Source organism: Coptis chinensis, chromosome 7, assembly GCF_015680905.1.
Source record: "Coptis chinensis isolate HL-2020 chromosome 7, ASM1568090v1, whole genome shotgun sequence".
Classification (NCBI taxonomy): domain Eukaryota; kingdom Viridiplantae; phylum Streptophyta; class Magnoliopsida; order Ranunculales; family Ranunculaceae; genus Coptis; species Coptis chinensis.
Window position 1 is genome coordinate 80,232,024 of NC_141462.1, and position 16,512 is coordinate 80,248,535.

General features: G+C 36.6%; 1 protein-coding gene across 7 annotated transcripts; it reads left to right on the forward strand.

Annotated features, from left to right (window-relative positions):
• The first annotated feature begins 8,403 nt into the window (after positions 1 to 8,403).
• Positions 8,404 to 13,331, forward strand: LOC147489207 (F-box/RNI-like superfamily protein). 7 transcript variants are annotated; one of them, XR_015202010.1, is made up of 3 exons: positions 8,409 to 10,153; positions 11,632 to 11,753; positions 12,764 to 13,331. XR_015202010.1 is itself a non-coding variant. In XM_086572485.1 (2 exons), exon 2 carries the CDS (start codon positions 8,834 to 8,836, stop codon positions 10,091 to 10,093), a length of 1,260 nt encoding a protein of 419 aa, XP_086428611.1. In that variant the 5' UTR covers positions 8,404 to 8,714; positions 8,830 to 8,833; the 3' UTR covers positions 10,094 to 10,312. The 7 variants fall into 7 exon arrangements, 3 of the variants coding, with proteins under 3 accessions (XP_086428611.1, XP_086428609.1, XP_086428612.1); XR_015202012.1 differs by having other exon boundaries at positions 12,823 to 13,331; XM_086572485.1 differs by lacking the exons at positions 11,632 to 11,753; positions 12,764 to 13,331 and having other exon boundaries at positions 8,404 to 8,714; positions 8,830 to 10,312.
• Positions 13,332 to 16,512: the final 3,181 nt, after the last annotated feature.

Genomic DNA, 16,512 nt, shown 5'->3' on the forward strand with positions numbered 1-16,512 from the left:
AGGTAAAACATATCACTTCTTATGATCTTGAGGTGATCACATAAAACACAAAGGCATTAGTGAAAAATGGAAGCATACTTACATTGTAATGTTTTGTTCTTCACTTGTCCTCTTCTTCCTCTTTTTCTTCTTATCTCATTCTTTCACTTGTAGGGTGCTTGGGTGGATTAGTTCTGGAGCTTAATTGTTTCACCTTTCTCTATAGCGAGATTGAACAGTGTGCTCAGCCTCTTCTTCGTTTTCATATTGTATTGAAAACGTTCAACGAAGATATCACTGAGCTTGGTAAATTAATCAATTGAACGCGGCATCAACTTGTTGAACCATGACAGTGCATATCCTTTCAATGTTGCTGGAAAAATACACACATTAATGACTCATGAAATTCCCATAAGGTCATAGCCGCTTGGTAGCTCATGACGTGCTCATTTGGACAGCCATCCACGTCATCATAAGTCGAAAGAGGGGGCTGTTTGAATGCCTCAGGATGAACATAATTCCTGATGTCATTTACAAAGGGTGAAAATTCCGGACCTCGCACAGCCCTTTTCAAGAGGGGATCGTCTCGGATGGTTTGCCTGGTCACGGCTTGGTTAATCAATTCATTAACCCTTTGTTCATTCATATTCTCATAGCCATCTTCATCTTGATTCTCTTCTCTCTAGATCCGTTCATTGCGGGCTAATATTCGATTGGGATTCAGTCGTTGCCGACGTTCAATTCTACCCTGCCTTCTCCCTGCCACTTTGTTAGCAGGTAGTGAACTATCATTCCGATTTGTGCGCTGGGATCCATATCTTGATCCGGACACTTCCACGGATGCTGGCGTTTTATAACTGGAACTCAATGCAGTTGCTGGCATTCTAGATTGTTGTGACTGGTTTGTCTGAGGATTTGTGCCCAAACGATCCCAGACATTGTTTGACTGTGAGTGAGTGGAGACAGGCATGATAGGGTGGATAGTCTGGCTTTGGCTTGGATCTCTAACTCGACCATTATTGTGAATAAGGTTTTGGCCATTGTTAGAATCTTCGCGATCGTCCCCTGTTCGCCCGCGTTTTGCCTTTTACTACGTTGCTCGCACAAATGTGACTCGATAAAACCGATTGGTGCTCCTCAGGGTCTCTGGGCCATTTGCCTAGTTGATTTCTCAAACTCTTGTTTTCCACAACTATTCTTGTCAAAAGAGATATGAGAGTTGGATCCGATTGGTATTGCAAGTTCCGAATGGAGGCTCGTGGGTTAGCATGGTGGCCTCCCCCCTTCTAGGACGTCGCGCGGTAACATTGCGGGTGGGTTTAGCAGGACCATCCCTGATGTGTATTTTGGCAGCTCTTGTGTTCGCGATAAGCGTTCGGCGGCCGAGGACATGGAGATTAGATCCCCGAGTCCCTAGCTGCTCCAGAGTATGTGGAACTGCTTCAGACAGTTCGTTTCCTCCGTTATGAGAAAAAGATCTACGACGGCTCGACTGCCCCACCTCTGTAGTGGTGCATGGAATAGTCTCCATGTTCTGTCAAGTTGCTACATGCTGATTGGCAGCTTCTGCATTACTCATCACAATTTGTTCAACCATGGTAACAAGGACGTATGAAAAATAAGGCCGAGGATATCAAGCTCCGACGGAATACCACGTGGTCCTGGGTTCGATCCCCACAGACAGCGCCAAAGAATGTCGAGGTAAAAAGTTAACTCGACACTCCCGATGTAGTGGTGCTTCCGAAAGCTCGAAAGAGATGGGTATTAGGTTTTTTTTTTAGAAAGAGAGACTGCACCAACGTTCTAGTTGCCTACGTACCCAGTGAGGAATTCGGGATCAAGTCTCTTAAAACGTAGTTCGATCTGGAGGCTGCAGAAGCCTCCATATATATAGCAATCTCCTGCCTTGGCTGCCAAGAAAGTGATTCTCGGAGATTGCCTTCCTTGATGAATCCTAGTATGATCCTACTTCTCAAATAGGATCATTCCCCAAGATTCCATTTTAGCCTTGTGCAAGATCTTATCGGATTGCACTAGGGTTTCTTGCTTCCGCGGATCGAATTACTGGATCCGAGTGATCAATACGGATTGGGTCCATGAACTTAGGCAGTCCGGATGGGCTCCGGACCTGTTGTAAACTTTGACGGATTAGAGAACCGGATGATCCACAACGTTTTTAACAGCTACTAGGCTGGTTCGCCGCCGGGCCCACACCTGATCCATGGTCCGAGTACACTCTAGACCGAATATATGACGTAGGGTTCGCTGGTCCCACACCCGGTCCATGGTGTGAGTCCACTTTGGACCGGAAATATGATATAGGGTACACACACGCCTCCTTTTATAGACATAGATCCCCCTTTTGCGTTGTCTTGATGATTGCTTTTACTCCTTCCGTTACGGAGTACTGATATGTCATTAATGACGTTGTTGACTAACTTACAACGGTTACGTTTTCTAGGTCGTTTGGACGACCTGACCTTAGGTCATATGCACGACCTGCTTGTAGTCTGGACACGTGGTCTGCCACGAGTGGTTGAGAGTGAAGGGTACTGACAATTATGTTTTAAGAAAGCACCCTAATGTGCTCTATACTATTATCTCAATCTCAAAATTCTTACTTATTGTTGTGTTAAACACTAACGTTGCAAAGACGAAGGTTGTTGTATTTATATCGGATAAAAAATCGTATTCACGTGTCTTATGCGGTTTCGAGGATGTCTAATAATATGATCGCGATTATTTCAAGATCTTGATATCCGAAAAACATATCATTTACGTTACGATATAAAAATAATTTACATTACGATGTATATCCATTCTCTCAAGATGTTAGTTCCCACTTGAAAATTAATTAATTGGTGTGTTTAGCAATTTATAAAAAAAAATATTTTTGTCTAGAGAAACCAATTTCAATAGTTCGCTACAACTGAAAAATTGGAAACCCAACCTATATTTACTTTAGCAAAATTTAGGAATACTTATTATTCCAAAATTTAGGGCATGGCTACTATAAAAACTAAGTATTATGACACATGCTACAGACACTGTCTTTTATTTTACAGGGACCCACAACAGAGAGAGAGGGGTATGGTTTTTTTTTTTTTTTTTTTTTTTTTTTTTTTTAATGGGGGCCCTAGAATACATTAAAAAAATGACAACAACAAGAAACATAAAACAACAAAAAAAAATGTGAACACCATTATGGCTTCTCAGTTGGCTCCTATGTGCCTCATTAGTAGTAGTAAAGATTGTTTCAGACATTTTCACATTTGCCAAAAACATATATCATTTTTTCCAAAAAAAAAAATCTAAGTGAACCTTAGAAATATAGAAACACTTTAATTTTTTTTTAGTAATTTATTAATAAAGAAGATTAATATAAAATGATGGTAGACGAAGAGTCCAGCAGAAGGACTGAAGGAGGATAATAGGAAGGACGATGAGATAGTAAGTTTATGATGATTATATTATTATTTAATTTTTTGTTTGATTAGAGTTCCGTGTTTTATAGATTAAACTGAAATAAAAAATCAGACGTCTTAAGAGGGAAGCTGAGGAGTAGAAGATATGTATATAAAGTTATTATAGTTTTTAGTTCTGGCTCGTTTTTTATTTTATTTGACACTTGCTAGTTCTTGTAGGTCATGACCATTTTGCCAATTTTAGTGGGTCATGACATTAACCTACTCTAAATCCAATCCAACTTGTGGCAGTGAATCCGACCTTAATTAGTTGGCCAATTAAAAAAATAATCTTCTAATTTTACCCTCACTCTCTTGAAAAACTTCACAAAAATTTTCATTTCCCATCAATCACTTTTCCGCCTTTTTTTTTCATATCCCTCTTTTGAAACTCTAGTGATGTAGTTTTAACAAATTAACTCTGTAATAAATATTAGATATGTTATCTCTAGTGTTTTCTTTAATCGAGCATATTTAGACGTATGAAAATTGTATAGATAAAGCTAATTTAAACACTTAGGATTGCAATGAGATGGCGTGTCATCAACAAATATGATATTCTAGTTGACTAAAAATTATGTGATCATTAAATTATGTTTTAAGAAAGCACCCGCCTAATGTGCTCTATAATATTATCTCAATTTCAAAATTCTTACTTATTGTGTTAAACAGTAACGCTGCAAAGACGAAGGTTGTTGTATTTGTCTCAGATAAAAAATTGTATTCACGTGTCTTATGCAGTGCAAGGATGTCTAATAATAATATGATCGCCATGATTTCAAGATCTTGGTATCAGGAAAACCAAGAGCGGGAAAATGACAATATGAATAATTGAGACATCCAACGGTAGTGTTCCATTTTATTTTATTTTTGCTCTAAAAGCATACTATAGTCCATAACTCCACGTACAAAAAAAAAATGAATGCACTCCTCGCTCCCCTAGGGCCGGCCCTGGGGACAATCCACACAAGCGGCTGGCTGGGGCCCCGGAACTTGGCCCAAAATAAGGGCCCCTAAGTCGACAATCAGTTGGGATCTACTGTTCTTTTCGGTCCAAAATTCGGCTCTAAATTTGGCCCAATATAAAGTCTTTAACAAATAATAAGCCCGCCTGTTCTTTTTTCAGCCCAACTTTGGACTCAAAATTTGGCAAGCCTTCAACAAATAAAAGGCAAATAAAGCCCAAAAACCACAATAGTAAAATCATCGCACTCAATCCTATTCTAAGTAGTAGACTTGATTAAACTACTAAACGTCTAAACCGTACGGTTGTTCTTCTCTCCAATTCTCCAACAGGCTCTCCACCATATTGTTTTCGAACCGTGTAACTCTCAAGTAACAAATCAAAGACTTTTGTTTTGTTTACTTAATAAATATTAATTGTTTAATACTTTAAGCCTATTTGTTTGCAAAAACACTTAATAGACAAAATGTACAACGTACTATACATTTTTTTACATATTAGGTGAGTATATATATAATCCTATTTTAAATGAACGGACATGTTTTGCCTATTAAGTGATTTTGCACTGCAGTACATTATACAATTAGGTTTATTGCATGCACTTTGAAACTATGACTCAATTCTGGTCAGTCAATGCAGATGTGGCCACCAGAATACACAACGTGTCCGTTCATTTCATTAGGTGGCACAAATAATACATGTGAGAAGCACGTGATGTTGGTTTTTATTTATTTCTTTTTTCTAAAAACTAAAAATTAAATACCAAAATTCAAATCCAGCACTCAAAACCAAAAATCACAACTTCTTCTGTACAAAACCAAAAAACAAATTCTTAGGTGATAAAAAAAACACCAACTTTTTGGAATGAGACTTGGTCAACAAATTGGTGGGTGTCGAAATGGGGTTGAAATTATTATTTAAAAGTTCTTTATACAATTTCTTGATTTATGAAAGCTTCTGAAGATAAGAAACTGCGGCGTGATTAGCGGATTTGATGTTTTGAGGAATGAATGGAGAATGAGAAGTTTGTAATTGAAGATAAGAAGATTCGAAAGATGAAATTGTAATAAAAAGAGAGAAAATTAGGTTTGGGTAATTGGGATTTGTTTGTTTTGGTGAGTGGAATTGGGTTTAAGTACTACAACTTGTTAGTTGTTAGTGATAATTTCTTCTTCTGAAAGAGAAAGTGTTTGGAACTTGTTGTTTTAAAGTGATGATTTTTCTTCTTTGGCAAAGAATTTAATTGTTTCGGCTTTGAATGCTATGCCAAAAGTTTGAGATATTTCTGAAATTTGGGAAAAATGGGGAAGGAGAGTGAAAATGGGGTCACATGCCTCATGGGTTGTTTTTAGTTGTTGTGGCATACCAAACAGACGTGACGCCACATTAGCAAGCAAAAATAACTTGTCAGCATTTTTTGACCGGAATTTGGCCCATGGTCATTACCTGAAAGAAAATTCATTGTACAATGTATTGCAGAAAAAAAAAAAAAAAAAAAGGATACCTAAATTGCAAAAAGATATATAGTACGTTGTACATTTTGTCTATTAAGTGTTTGCAAAAAATATGACTTATTTATAAATTTTGTTATCCTTCATCGATAAGGGTCACACTTTAGGAACTCGCCTAGGGCTCCCAAAACTCAGGGCCGCCCCCTGCGCTCCCCAATTATGGTTCCTTGTGTAGATGATGAGGAGAGTACTTCCACGAGTTGGTGTACTAGTTTCGTCTTTACTCCAACAATTACATGTCATCGTGGTTCTTTGTTGAGAAATTGAGTTTTAACAAATTAAAATTAAGGGTGATCTTGGACATACCTATAAAAACACTCTCGTACCCCATAATTAATATAAGTTTTTGTTATACCCCAATAATTGTCTAAATCTAATAATATCTCCCAAATAATTTGGGGTATTTCCAATAAGGGCAGGAGGCAAAAGGAATAAAAACAAAAAACAAAAAACAAAATACGCTTTTTAGTAAAAGTTTCTTTCGCATTCTTCTTCGTCCCTCTCACTGTAAAAACCTTACGAGCCTTACCTTGCAAACACATATTAATTATTATATCCTGATCTCTATTTATGTTGTGTGAACTTTTTTTAGATTTTCAGTCCAATAAATAGGTCTTTAACAATTTGCTCTGAGCAGGTGCTTTCTACTAACCATGCAGGGAAAGACCTTGCGGACACTAAATATCCGCAACATAACTCCATGTAAACCCAACGTTCCGTAGCAAATTATTTAAACACATGATGGCTGGAAAAGGTTTATATGTCTTGCTGGGTTTCCTAAGACACGATGATTGTTTAAAATACAACTCTTTCAACACTAGGGAATATTGAAGCCAGGAATGAGGCCATCCCATTTTTTCAGTTTTACAGACTTTTTGCAAAATTCAACATTTTTATGGTCAAATTTATATTTTTACTTATAAGAATCACAAATCTCTTCTAGTTTAAAGATTTTCAGTTCTTACTCAGCCTAGCAAGACTCCATGAGAGACGCCAATTCGAGAGCAATGTATTTTGTGGTATGGCAAGCCGTGCGTTTCGAAAGCAACAACTCCAACCACGATGTTTTGGTGAATTGTGGAACTAAATATAAGTAAGAACAAGATGTAAATAATCCATACCATAACAAGAGAAATTGATTTTTTAATCCAGGAAGAGAAGTGGAAGAGGAGTTAAGCATACATGTATACTAAAAGTTTAAAAAGGTTTTTGATCCATGGGGAGGAAGTCCATTGATTACTCCATGGTACTTTACTATCGTCACAAGTTCCCATAGGATGACCCCAAAACTATAAATGTCGGTGGATTTCTCATTAGAGGGTTCTCCACCTCCCTTATGTTAAGAAATTTTTTGGAGGCATCCACTAAGATCGGGCTAAAAATAAAAGCGAGAATTACACGTGGGTGGATGCACTGTGATTTTCTTTTCTCAAAAATTGTGTGGTTATGGGTGGACTATACAGATTTATTAATTAAGTGGGATTTGGGAGAATGCCCTTTTTTCCCCGATAAAGAAGGTGACATTGCATTAGCTTGAAAAATCAGGACGAATCAAGGCTTGAAAAAACACAAAAGATATTATTCATTGGATAGTGGATGTGTTTACTTGACAATTAGGAGGATTCAATATTACGAACAAGAGACAATATCCACATGCATAATAGACTGATACCCACACCATTACAGAAGATATTCAAAAACTTAATACAACTATAGCAAGTATATTATATATGGCGGTGAAATAATAACTTTAGAAAAGAGTTGGGTAGCGTGTATCTTAGGTGTAGAAACAAATTACAGATTCACTAGGTTGGCCAACAATCTTAATGAAGATAGCAGAACAAGAAGTTCTCGAAATAATCATTATGAGTACATAGTATTACTAAAACTAATCCAAAGTATAATAGTCTTCTGCATTTTCCCATTTGTCAAAATTTGATTTTGAATTTTTTTCTTCATCCTCATTCGGTTGTTATTCATCCTCATTACTTTGGTATGATTGATTCAAATCAAAAGTGAGTGTTTGCATGTTTATTGACGAGATAAAAGAATAAGAGGTTATTGGATAAGAAGGAAAACAAAAAAAAAGTCTTTTTCTTCTGCAACTGAATCCCGTAGAGTAAATGACTTGTTTTAGTCAATAAATATTTAAATATTTAGGCCTAATAAAAAAAAATGATAATTTAGGAAGCTAAATGTGTCTAAAATTATTTTATTTATTTATTTTAAAATTGGAATACAGGAGTGTTTTGTTGGGTATGTCCAAGATCACCCAAAATTAACTCGGTAATAAAGATTAGATCTTTTCATTTTTAAAACTCCATATGCTATAAATAAAATATTAGATCGGATCAAACTGGAGAAAAGTGGCGTGCCCACCCGACACGTATGGAGGTAGAATTTTATTAAAATCTTAAAGTCTAAAGTACACGTGGTATTGTTTTTGTTTTATCTACTTGTATTGGAGCATCTATTTCATCAAAACAAGATGTGGATTTTCAATGGTTTTTTATGAGTTGTACAATTAGATCAACATCGACAACAACATTTCCCTTCCTAATAAACACCGAATATTTTCCTCCTCATAAGTCATAACAACCAAACTAAATACAACTTGTTATCTTTTTAAAACAAATTTATTGATTAATAGGCTTTCACGATTATAATTACAAGGAAGTAAATTGGGTTGAAATTGAGTAAAAGCATTTATTTTCCTTTTCCAGTTTTACCCTCAGTCTCTTGAAAAACTGGACAAAATTTTTTTCATTCATCTCTCTCTTTGTTCCATAGATAAAGGTATTTTACTGTTTCCCTTTATTTTTAATAACAAGATCAGTCTGTTTTTGGTAGAATTATGTTGGATTGTTTGTTTGTTTATGTATTTGTAGATCCTATATGAATTGAATTATAGTTTTATGGAGTGTCTTCCCGTTGAAGTGATTGGGAACATACTTTCTCGGCTAGGAGCTGCTCGAGATGTGGTGATTGCTTCTGCAACATGCAAAAAATGGAGAGAAGCCTGCAGACATCACCTCCAAACTCTCTCATTTAACTCCATTGATTGGCCCGTGTACCGCGACCTTACAACCAGTCAGTTGGAGATCCTTATAACTCAAACGATTTTCCAAACCACGGGTTTACACTGCCTCTCAATATTAATGGACGATGTTGAAGAGTTCTCTGCTGCTCCAGTCATTGCTTGGCTCATGTATACGAGGGAAAGTCTGCGGCAACTGTTTTATAACGTCCGGACTACCCCAAATGTTAATATTCTCGAGAAATGTGGGAGGCAGAAACTTGAGATATTGGCCTTGGCTCATAATTCCATCACAGGCGTTGAATTCAGTTACCAAAGATATCCTTGCCTCAGATCCCTCTGTTTGAGTTATGTTAGTATCTCTGCATTGGATCTTAGCCTTCTAATCACTGCTTGCCCAAAGATTGAGTCACTGGCTCTTGTCAATCCAGAAATTGCCATGTCCGATGCACAGGCAACAATGGAATTGACTAGTCCCACTCTAAAGGATATATATGTTGAAGCAATTAGTTTGGACAAATTTATATTGGAGGCAGATTCTCTCGAGTGTTTACACATTAAGGACTGCACCCTTGAGCTCTTTGAGCTTATTGGCAAAGGGACTTTGAAGCATCTCAAGATTGATGATGTTAGTGTCATCCATCTTGATATTGGTGAGAGTACCGAGAATCTAGAGGTCGTTGATGTTAGCAATTTCACAATCATGTGGCCTAAATTTTACCAGATGATTTCAAGGTCATCGAGATTGAGGAGGCTTCGGCTTTGGAGTGTGGTGTTTGACGATGATGATGAGATTGTGGATGTCGAAACTATTGCTGTTTGCTTTCCTCGGCTCTGCCATCTTTCTCTTAGTTATGATCTCAGAGATGGACTGCTTCATTATGGCTTGCAAGGATCATCTCGGTTGGAGAATGTGGCTGTTCTGGAACTTGGATGGACCTTAATTACCGATCTCTTTTCATACTGGGTTGGAGGACTTCTTGAAAGATGTCCTAATCTGAAGAAGCTAGTGATCCATGGGGTTGTTTCTGAGGTGAAAACCAGTGAAGAATGCCAATCACTGGCGAACTTTTCTACTTTCATTGTTCGAGTTATGAAGAAATACATGCATGTAGAAGTGCAGTTTGAGTACGAGTAAGAGCCGTCAAAAATTTCATTTGGATATTCAAATTTTGTCTACTTTGAGTTTTATAAGAAGGTAAGTCATACTGCATGTAGAGTTTGAGCATTATTTTTTTTTTTGTTCTTCCTTTTTGTATTTGTATAATCAAAATTCATCTCTCACTAATGGATATATTGTGCTTGGCCATCTGTAAACTGAAGTTATTCTTTGTGGAGAATAAACATCTTTTTGTCGTATCTATGTTTTAGACTCAATGCTTTTGCACTTTTATGCATTTCCAAGTGTGAACTTTAACCTATATATGTGGGTTGGTATGCCTAATAGTTTTTGTTCAACAGTTGAAATCACCAAATTCCGTCGGTTTGAGCTTTCTAGGAGCAACTAATTGGTTGAGTTTAAAGTAATGTGAGTACTGAGGTTCGATTTGTTATAGACTTAGTCCACCATCCGGAGCTTTCATGGTTAAAGGCAATTTCTTGTATGTGAAATATTTCCCCCTTTTCAAGTAATACTATTTTATACGTACCAATATTGACGCACCATTGAAGGTAAGTGTGGTAAAATTTTAAAATGTCAAAACATTGCCCCTTTTTCTTGAGTAATAATATTTTATACGTACCAATACACACTGTGGAAGGTATATATATAGTACATAATTAATCACATCTGGTGATTTATTCTTTTGGTGTGTGTTGGGGGGGGGGGGTTGGGGTTATGTAAGCTTGTTCTCTTACGGTATGGTTTGTAGGTGAGGTCATACAGTATTTTGGAGGTCATGGGTTTGTTTTGTTCCTTCTTGTATTTTAGCGTAGTTGGTAGTACTATGAGTAGGTGCAGTCCTTCCTCTTATACTAGGCACCTACTGTAAGCATTCATGACTACACTAATATTCTCGGACAGTTTATAATGTCGTAGATCCAATTTGACTGTCATTATGTTTATGACTTCTTTCTGGTTGTTTTCCACTTTTAAGATTATTTAATGGTAATTTGGGTTTCCTGGTTGCTAAGTTTAGGGATGGCATTACGACTTCTAAGTTTCCTTCTATTTAAGGTAAAACCTTAGTTTTTAGCAACCCACTCGTCTTGATGAATTCTCCACCTGTAGCATTGGCCATATCCTTCTTGCATATTTTTGCAAAGTAGCTCAGCTAACACCTTGGAGCTTAGTTTAGAAAATCCTAAGACGGGGAGAACCAGCGACACCAACGGCATATCCTCTAGTAAGGCATCCATGTGTTTGGATCTAAGCACATTTAGCAGAGGGTCAGCTGTAGCATCAGAAACTTAACTTTGTTTCGATCGCAATAATATTTGAAAGCTGTGGGATTCGAACTGCTGCCTTAGACTACTTGGCCACACTGTAGCGTAAATGATCAGTTTTGTGACCAAGACATACCAAAGTACTCTTAAAAGGTTTATGAGTAGGATAATGAATTTATTTAGGATGCTTGCAAGGCATCTACAATTATATGATCTGGCAACATCTTTATAAACTTATAATATCCCAAGTGGGAAGTATTATTGTTGTATGTTCTAAAGTGTCTTTTTTAGGAATTCCAAATCTCTCTTGCATCGTGGATCTCTATTGCCTGGAAAGTTTATCCAACTGCAACGACAATGCCTTGTCCCAAACTCTCAGTACTTTCCTTGATATCTGAGAAGGATTAAATCAGGTTGGCAGCCAGTTCAGAACTTTTTTGTTCTCATCCTGCTGAAGTACTGATAATTTTCATTTTTCAATTTAGAGTAAGATGCAGTGTGATTCCTAGATGCATCCATTTGAAGCCTGAAAAATGGACTAGATTCTGTTTCTTATATAAAAATTAATAGACCAATCAACTGCTGATGTAGAGAAGAAAACCAATTCTAGAGTTCCTCTATAAATGTTATAATATCATGTCACACATTGGAAGCAGTTTTTTTAGGTGAAAGTTAAATTGTATCTGAAGGCAATTCTTTTATTTCTATTTGTAGAATTACTTTAGCTAATATGAAGCTCTCTCTCTCTCTTCAAGTCTATTTTCATTTACACTACTTACACTTTTCTTGGTTAGTTGGTTGTGTACCCATCTTAGCTGAAATTTTTGATTAGTCAAGTTATTACTCTATTCGAATATCCGAACTTAAAACTAGGCTACTCAAATCATGTATTTCAAATTCGAACTTATTGGTACTAGTATAAATGAGAGAAATGAAATAATAGAAATTTTCTTTCTCAGTAGGATCTTTTGTCATTGTGGAAAGTGTCTTCCAACCAAATGGTGCAGGTCTGCAGCATTTGGTATCCCTTTTCATAGATCTTTAGATCATGAAATTTATGGATGAATATTTAGCGGTGATGTGCTAAATGTGCATGTACTTGCAGCCATTCTAGGCTCAAGTATTTTTTTTTGTTTGTGTGTGCTTTATACTCAAGGGCAGGATGAAGTGGAAGACTCTGTAAGTCAATGCAGTATAGAGTCTAGAAATGCTTATCTTTTTTTCTTTACTATCATAAAGTCCTACAAACACTGGGAAACTTTTCCATTCTATATTATCAGGACTGAATAGTTGTGAAAAGCTATTAGTGGGAGCAGGGTACTAAATAAGTTTTGGTTTAATGAAATTACTGCACTTTCCGACTTCAGAGTCACACATGTGATTTCTCTGTTTAATGATGGTCTGTCTTGTTCAATTTTGACAGTTGTAATTTTATTAGTGGGTGGTTCAAGTCTAATTGATTCGTGTTGGGTGTCAACCAAGCTCCTTTGCAGTCAGAGTGTCGAAAGTCTCATATACAGGAAATATCTGTGCTGGCAATGTTCTGATATATCCTAAGCATTTGTTCACTCCTCTGGTTAAAGAGTACTTACTGAGAGCATGAATCCTTCGCGAGGAATGTGATTCAACATCTAAAATGGGAGGCTGTCATGCAATTGAAAGATGGAAGAAGATGATCTACACCGGGGAGTTGGGTTGCAACCCTCCTCCCTGTACATTTTCCTTCTCAGTGGGTCTACTCTGGTGCTTAATTTACTGGAAAGGTTTGTGTTTCGGCTTTTGAATGAACATGGTAACCGAGAAATGGGACAAATGGACGGACAGATAGGAGAGTTGCAACCCGACTTGCGGTTTCTTTTTGCCTACCTATTTTCATGTTCACAAGGTATGTATATCAGTTTAGCTAGCTAACCATGTGTATCTTATTATATATGTCTTTTGCTCAATGCATACGATTGGTGTGTTTTTTAAGTCTCTTTCTTTTTTCTTTATGGGTAAAGTGTTTTTGTAAGTTGACATATTTTTCTTTCATGTGTTCTTATTCATGTGCTTGGGGAGGCTGGCCTCACTCTGCAGTGTATCCCATAAGTTTCTCCTTATCCATGTCATTGCTCTTTGAGAAAGGGTGTCCTCGAGTTCTTATGTGTGGCTAATTAAACTACTGTTGTTACATTGCTTTTTGAGACCATACTTCACTGAGTGTGCAAATTGTTAGTCAATTCTGAACGATTTAGAGAGGATTTAAGCTCGAAACTAACCACTTTGCCAACCTGCATCCTTGCCTCAGTTTATCTCTCATGTTGCAACACCAATATATGGCGAAAAGATTTATACCAACAGAAAAAGTGTGTAACTATGAAAACCCAGTGAAAGTAGTTGGGTCTAGGTTTTCGTTTTGTTTTGTTTTGCTTTGTTTTTCCTTTTTTTTTGAAAAAGCTGATGGGTTAGGCAGACCCTAAACCTGTATTAAACCTCAAAACAATATGTCCTGCTTTATCCTCCTCAACAAAAGAATTCAGTTGACTTCCTAGAGGAGGTCTAGGCTTTTGTTGGTGCAGGGGAAGGCTAGATTGAGGGCAATTGTTGTTTGATATCCGAGAAGCTGATCCTGCTCTGGTTATATTCAAACATTTTCATGGTTTTCCTTTTTATCGACTTGGCTAGGATTGACCATCCTGATATAGAAAAAGTAAATTTAATTTATTTGGTTTTACTTATTATTGACTTGGCGAGGTTTGCCCATTCTTACCCACCCTGCCCCGCCCACTTAAATTTTGTTGGCAGTGGATTGTCATTAAACACAGTTTTTTCAAAAAAATATCATTAAACACTGTTTATAAAAATACTGGTTATTTTGAATTCATCGTCATAGGTCAGGCTTTTCAGCTAATGAAGTTGTGATTGCTGTAGTTTAACACTTGACTAGTCTGTGAATTCTGGCTTATCAAGTAAAAAATAACGAAATCAGGCAAGTTGGGTTGACTGTAAATTAATAGTGCAGTCCACTTTCTCACTACTGAATATCACTTGGCAAGCAGTTACTTGGCCACGGATATAGCTATGATGGTTCTTTGTTGATCAGTGGGGTTAGGCAGACCCTTGCCTTCCATGTTACCAATATTAGAGTCAATAAAGACACTACCAGAAAATACTTGTTTGTGATAGTGAGGTGAATGGCCAGAATTTATATTGTAAATGGGTAAACAGTTTCAGGTTTATGATCCAACCACGTGTCAAGCAGATAATTACCATAATATTATCTTATGAATTGATAAATTGAAATGATATTTTTTTTATCAACTGATTGTTACAGTGCAATGAAGATTACAACCGAGTCATTCCTTTCGATGACTTTATCTGATTTCTGTGCTGTACAGAGACTTGGTGCTTTAAGCAAATTCAAATCTGACATTTTATTTGACTCTGTTATGGTTCAGTTGATGATGCCTCTTCGTTATTTTTTTTCCTTATTTCAGTCGGGTTACCCTGTTGAATGAAGTTTATATACTTTAGGTCACTTTTATATGTGAAATGCTTTATATCACTGTTCTTGGACAAGATTAGTGAAACAAAAGCTTATCAGCATTACAAACACTATACTCTAAAATCTAATTCAATTTGCTTCTGTAATGTGCGGACGACTTCATTTTCTCTACTAGTGCCCCAGATTGACACCTATATTCTAATTGTTTTTGACACTTTCAGATATACATTTTATGTCTTGAAACACCTGGTCGGTTTTTGTCAACCATCTGTGTTAGGATCCACTTGCGAGTTGTGAACCTCCTTAGATGTAAATTTACTAGGGAGATGAGTTGGGATTTGGGAGGACAATCTTAGGCATCTATTCTTTTGCCCTGATCTTTGCTGGTTATAAAATAGAAATCAAATTTTAGAGCTACATAACCGCCCAAATATCTTGTTTGTAGTTTCTGTAAAGAATCTGGACAAACTTACTCTGTCATCAAATCCATAGGATCTTTGTACTTTCTCAAAGATGGCACAGGTTTGGGAAGTCCTTATAATAATCCTGTGAAGTCCTTATAATATTCCATTGTTCTCAAGAAGAGTTGAAGAACAGAGTGCAATGAACTAGCGCAACCATCTACATTTTAACAACTAACAGAGAAATCAATTCCTTGAACTACTTTAATGTTAAGGTCAATGGTTGTGTGTATGTACCAAGAATAAAAAATTTAATAAACAAAAGGATGGGCACCTACTTTCTTGCATGATTAGCTCAGAAGTCTATTTATGTTCAAATATATTGTTTTTTCTCTACCCTTTCAAAAACCAGTATGTCATCGAACAGATCCAGTCATACATATAACATATTCCTGATAATGATTTTACATATTTCCTTTAGCCATAACGTGGTTTTTTTTGCGATTTATGCCGTATTATGACAGTCATCTTTCATAATCTGAAAATGTCAAAGAGCTAAGTTTGCATTCCTGAGGTCTTCGTGTCAACGCTATCATGGCAAGCAAGTTGTTCAACAATAAGTCTATGTTATACACCTAAGTACATCACCAGTTCATATCTACATAACAAAGACTTTGATTAAGTCTGAAATTAGTAAACCTGATTCTGACCAATATGCGTATAGCCTTTCGAAATTCGAATGAAGTCAAAGCCCCGTGATCCTGAACAGAGTGCTGGAACAATGTCAAGCTTATTCAGATTCACTGAAGTATATATGCAACATAAAAAGACATGATCTAACTATCTAAGTTAGCTTAGTCAGAATATTAATTATGTCGAATATTGTTTTGCTTTGTACACTTTATCTGATGAACCAAACATTTATTAGGCCAATCATTGGCATGAAATGGAATAATAGGTAGAGAGCATATGACCTAACAAGTAAGTAGATAGATACAACATAGAATATAAGCTTCTCCTATCTATTAGAGGCATCTGGGTCCATGATCCCATCTCTCTCTCTCTCTTAATATGTGAGGACCCTAAATATTGGCTTCCACTCTTAATTTCCACATATGTAAAGAGATTAACAAACTTAAAAACAATAATAATAACAACAACTATATAAAGTTAATGCCTAACTAGGGAAAGGAATATTGGGGTGGCATGGTTTTAGTAGTTGAAAGGAGATGGATGTTGACCCATCAACAAATATAGGATAATACATTTTTTTTGGAGCTAAATAGA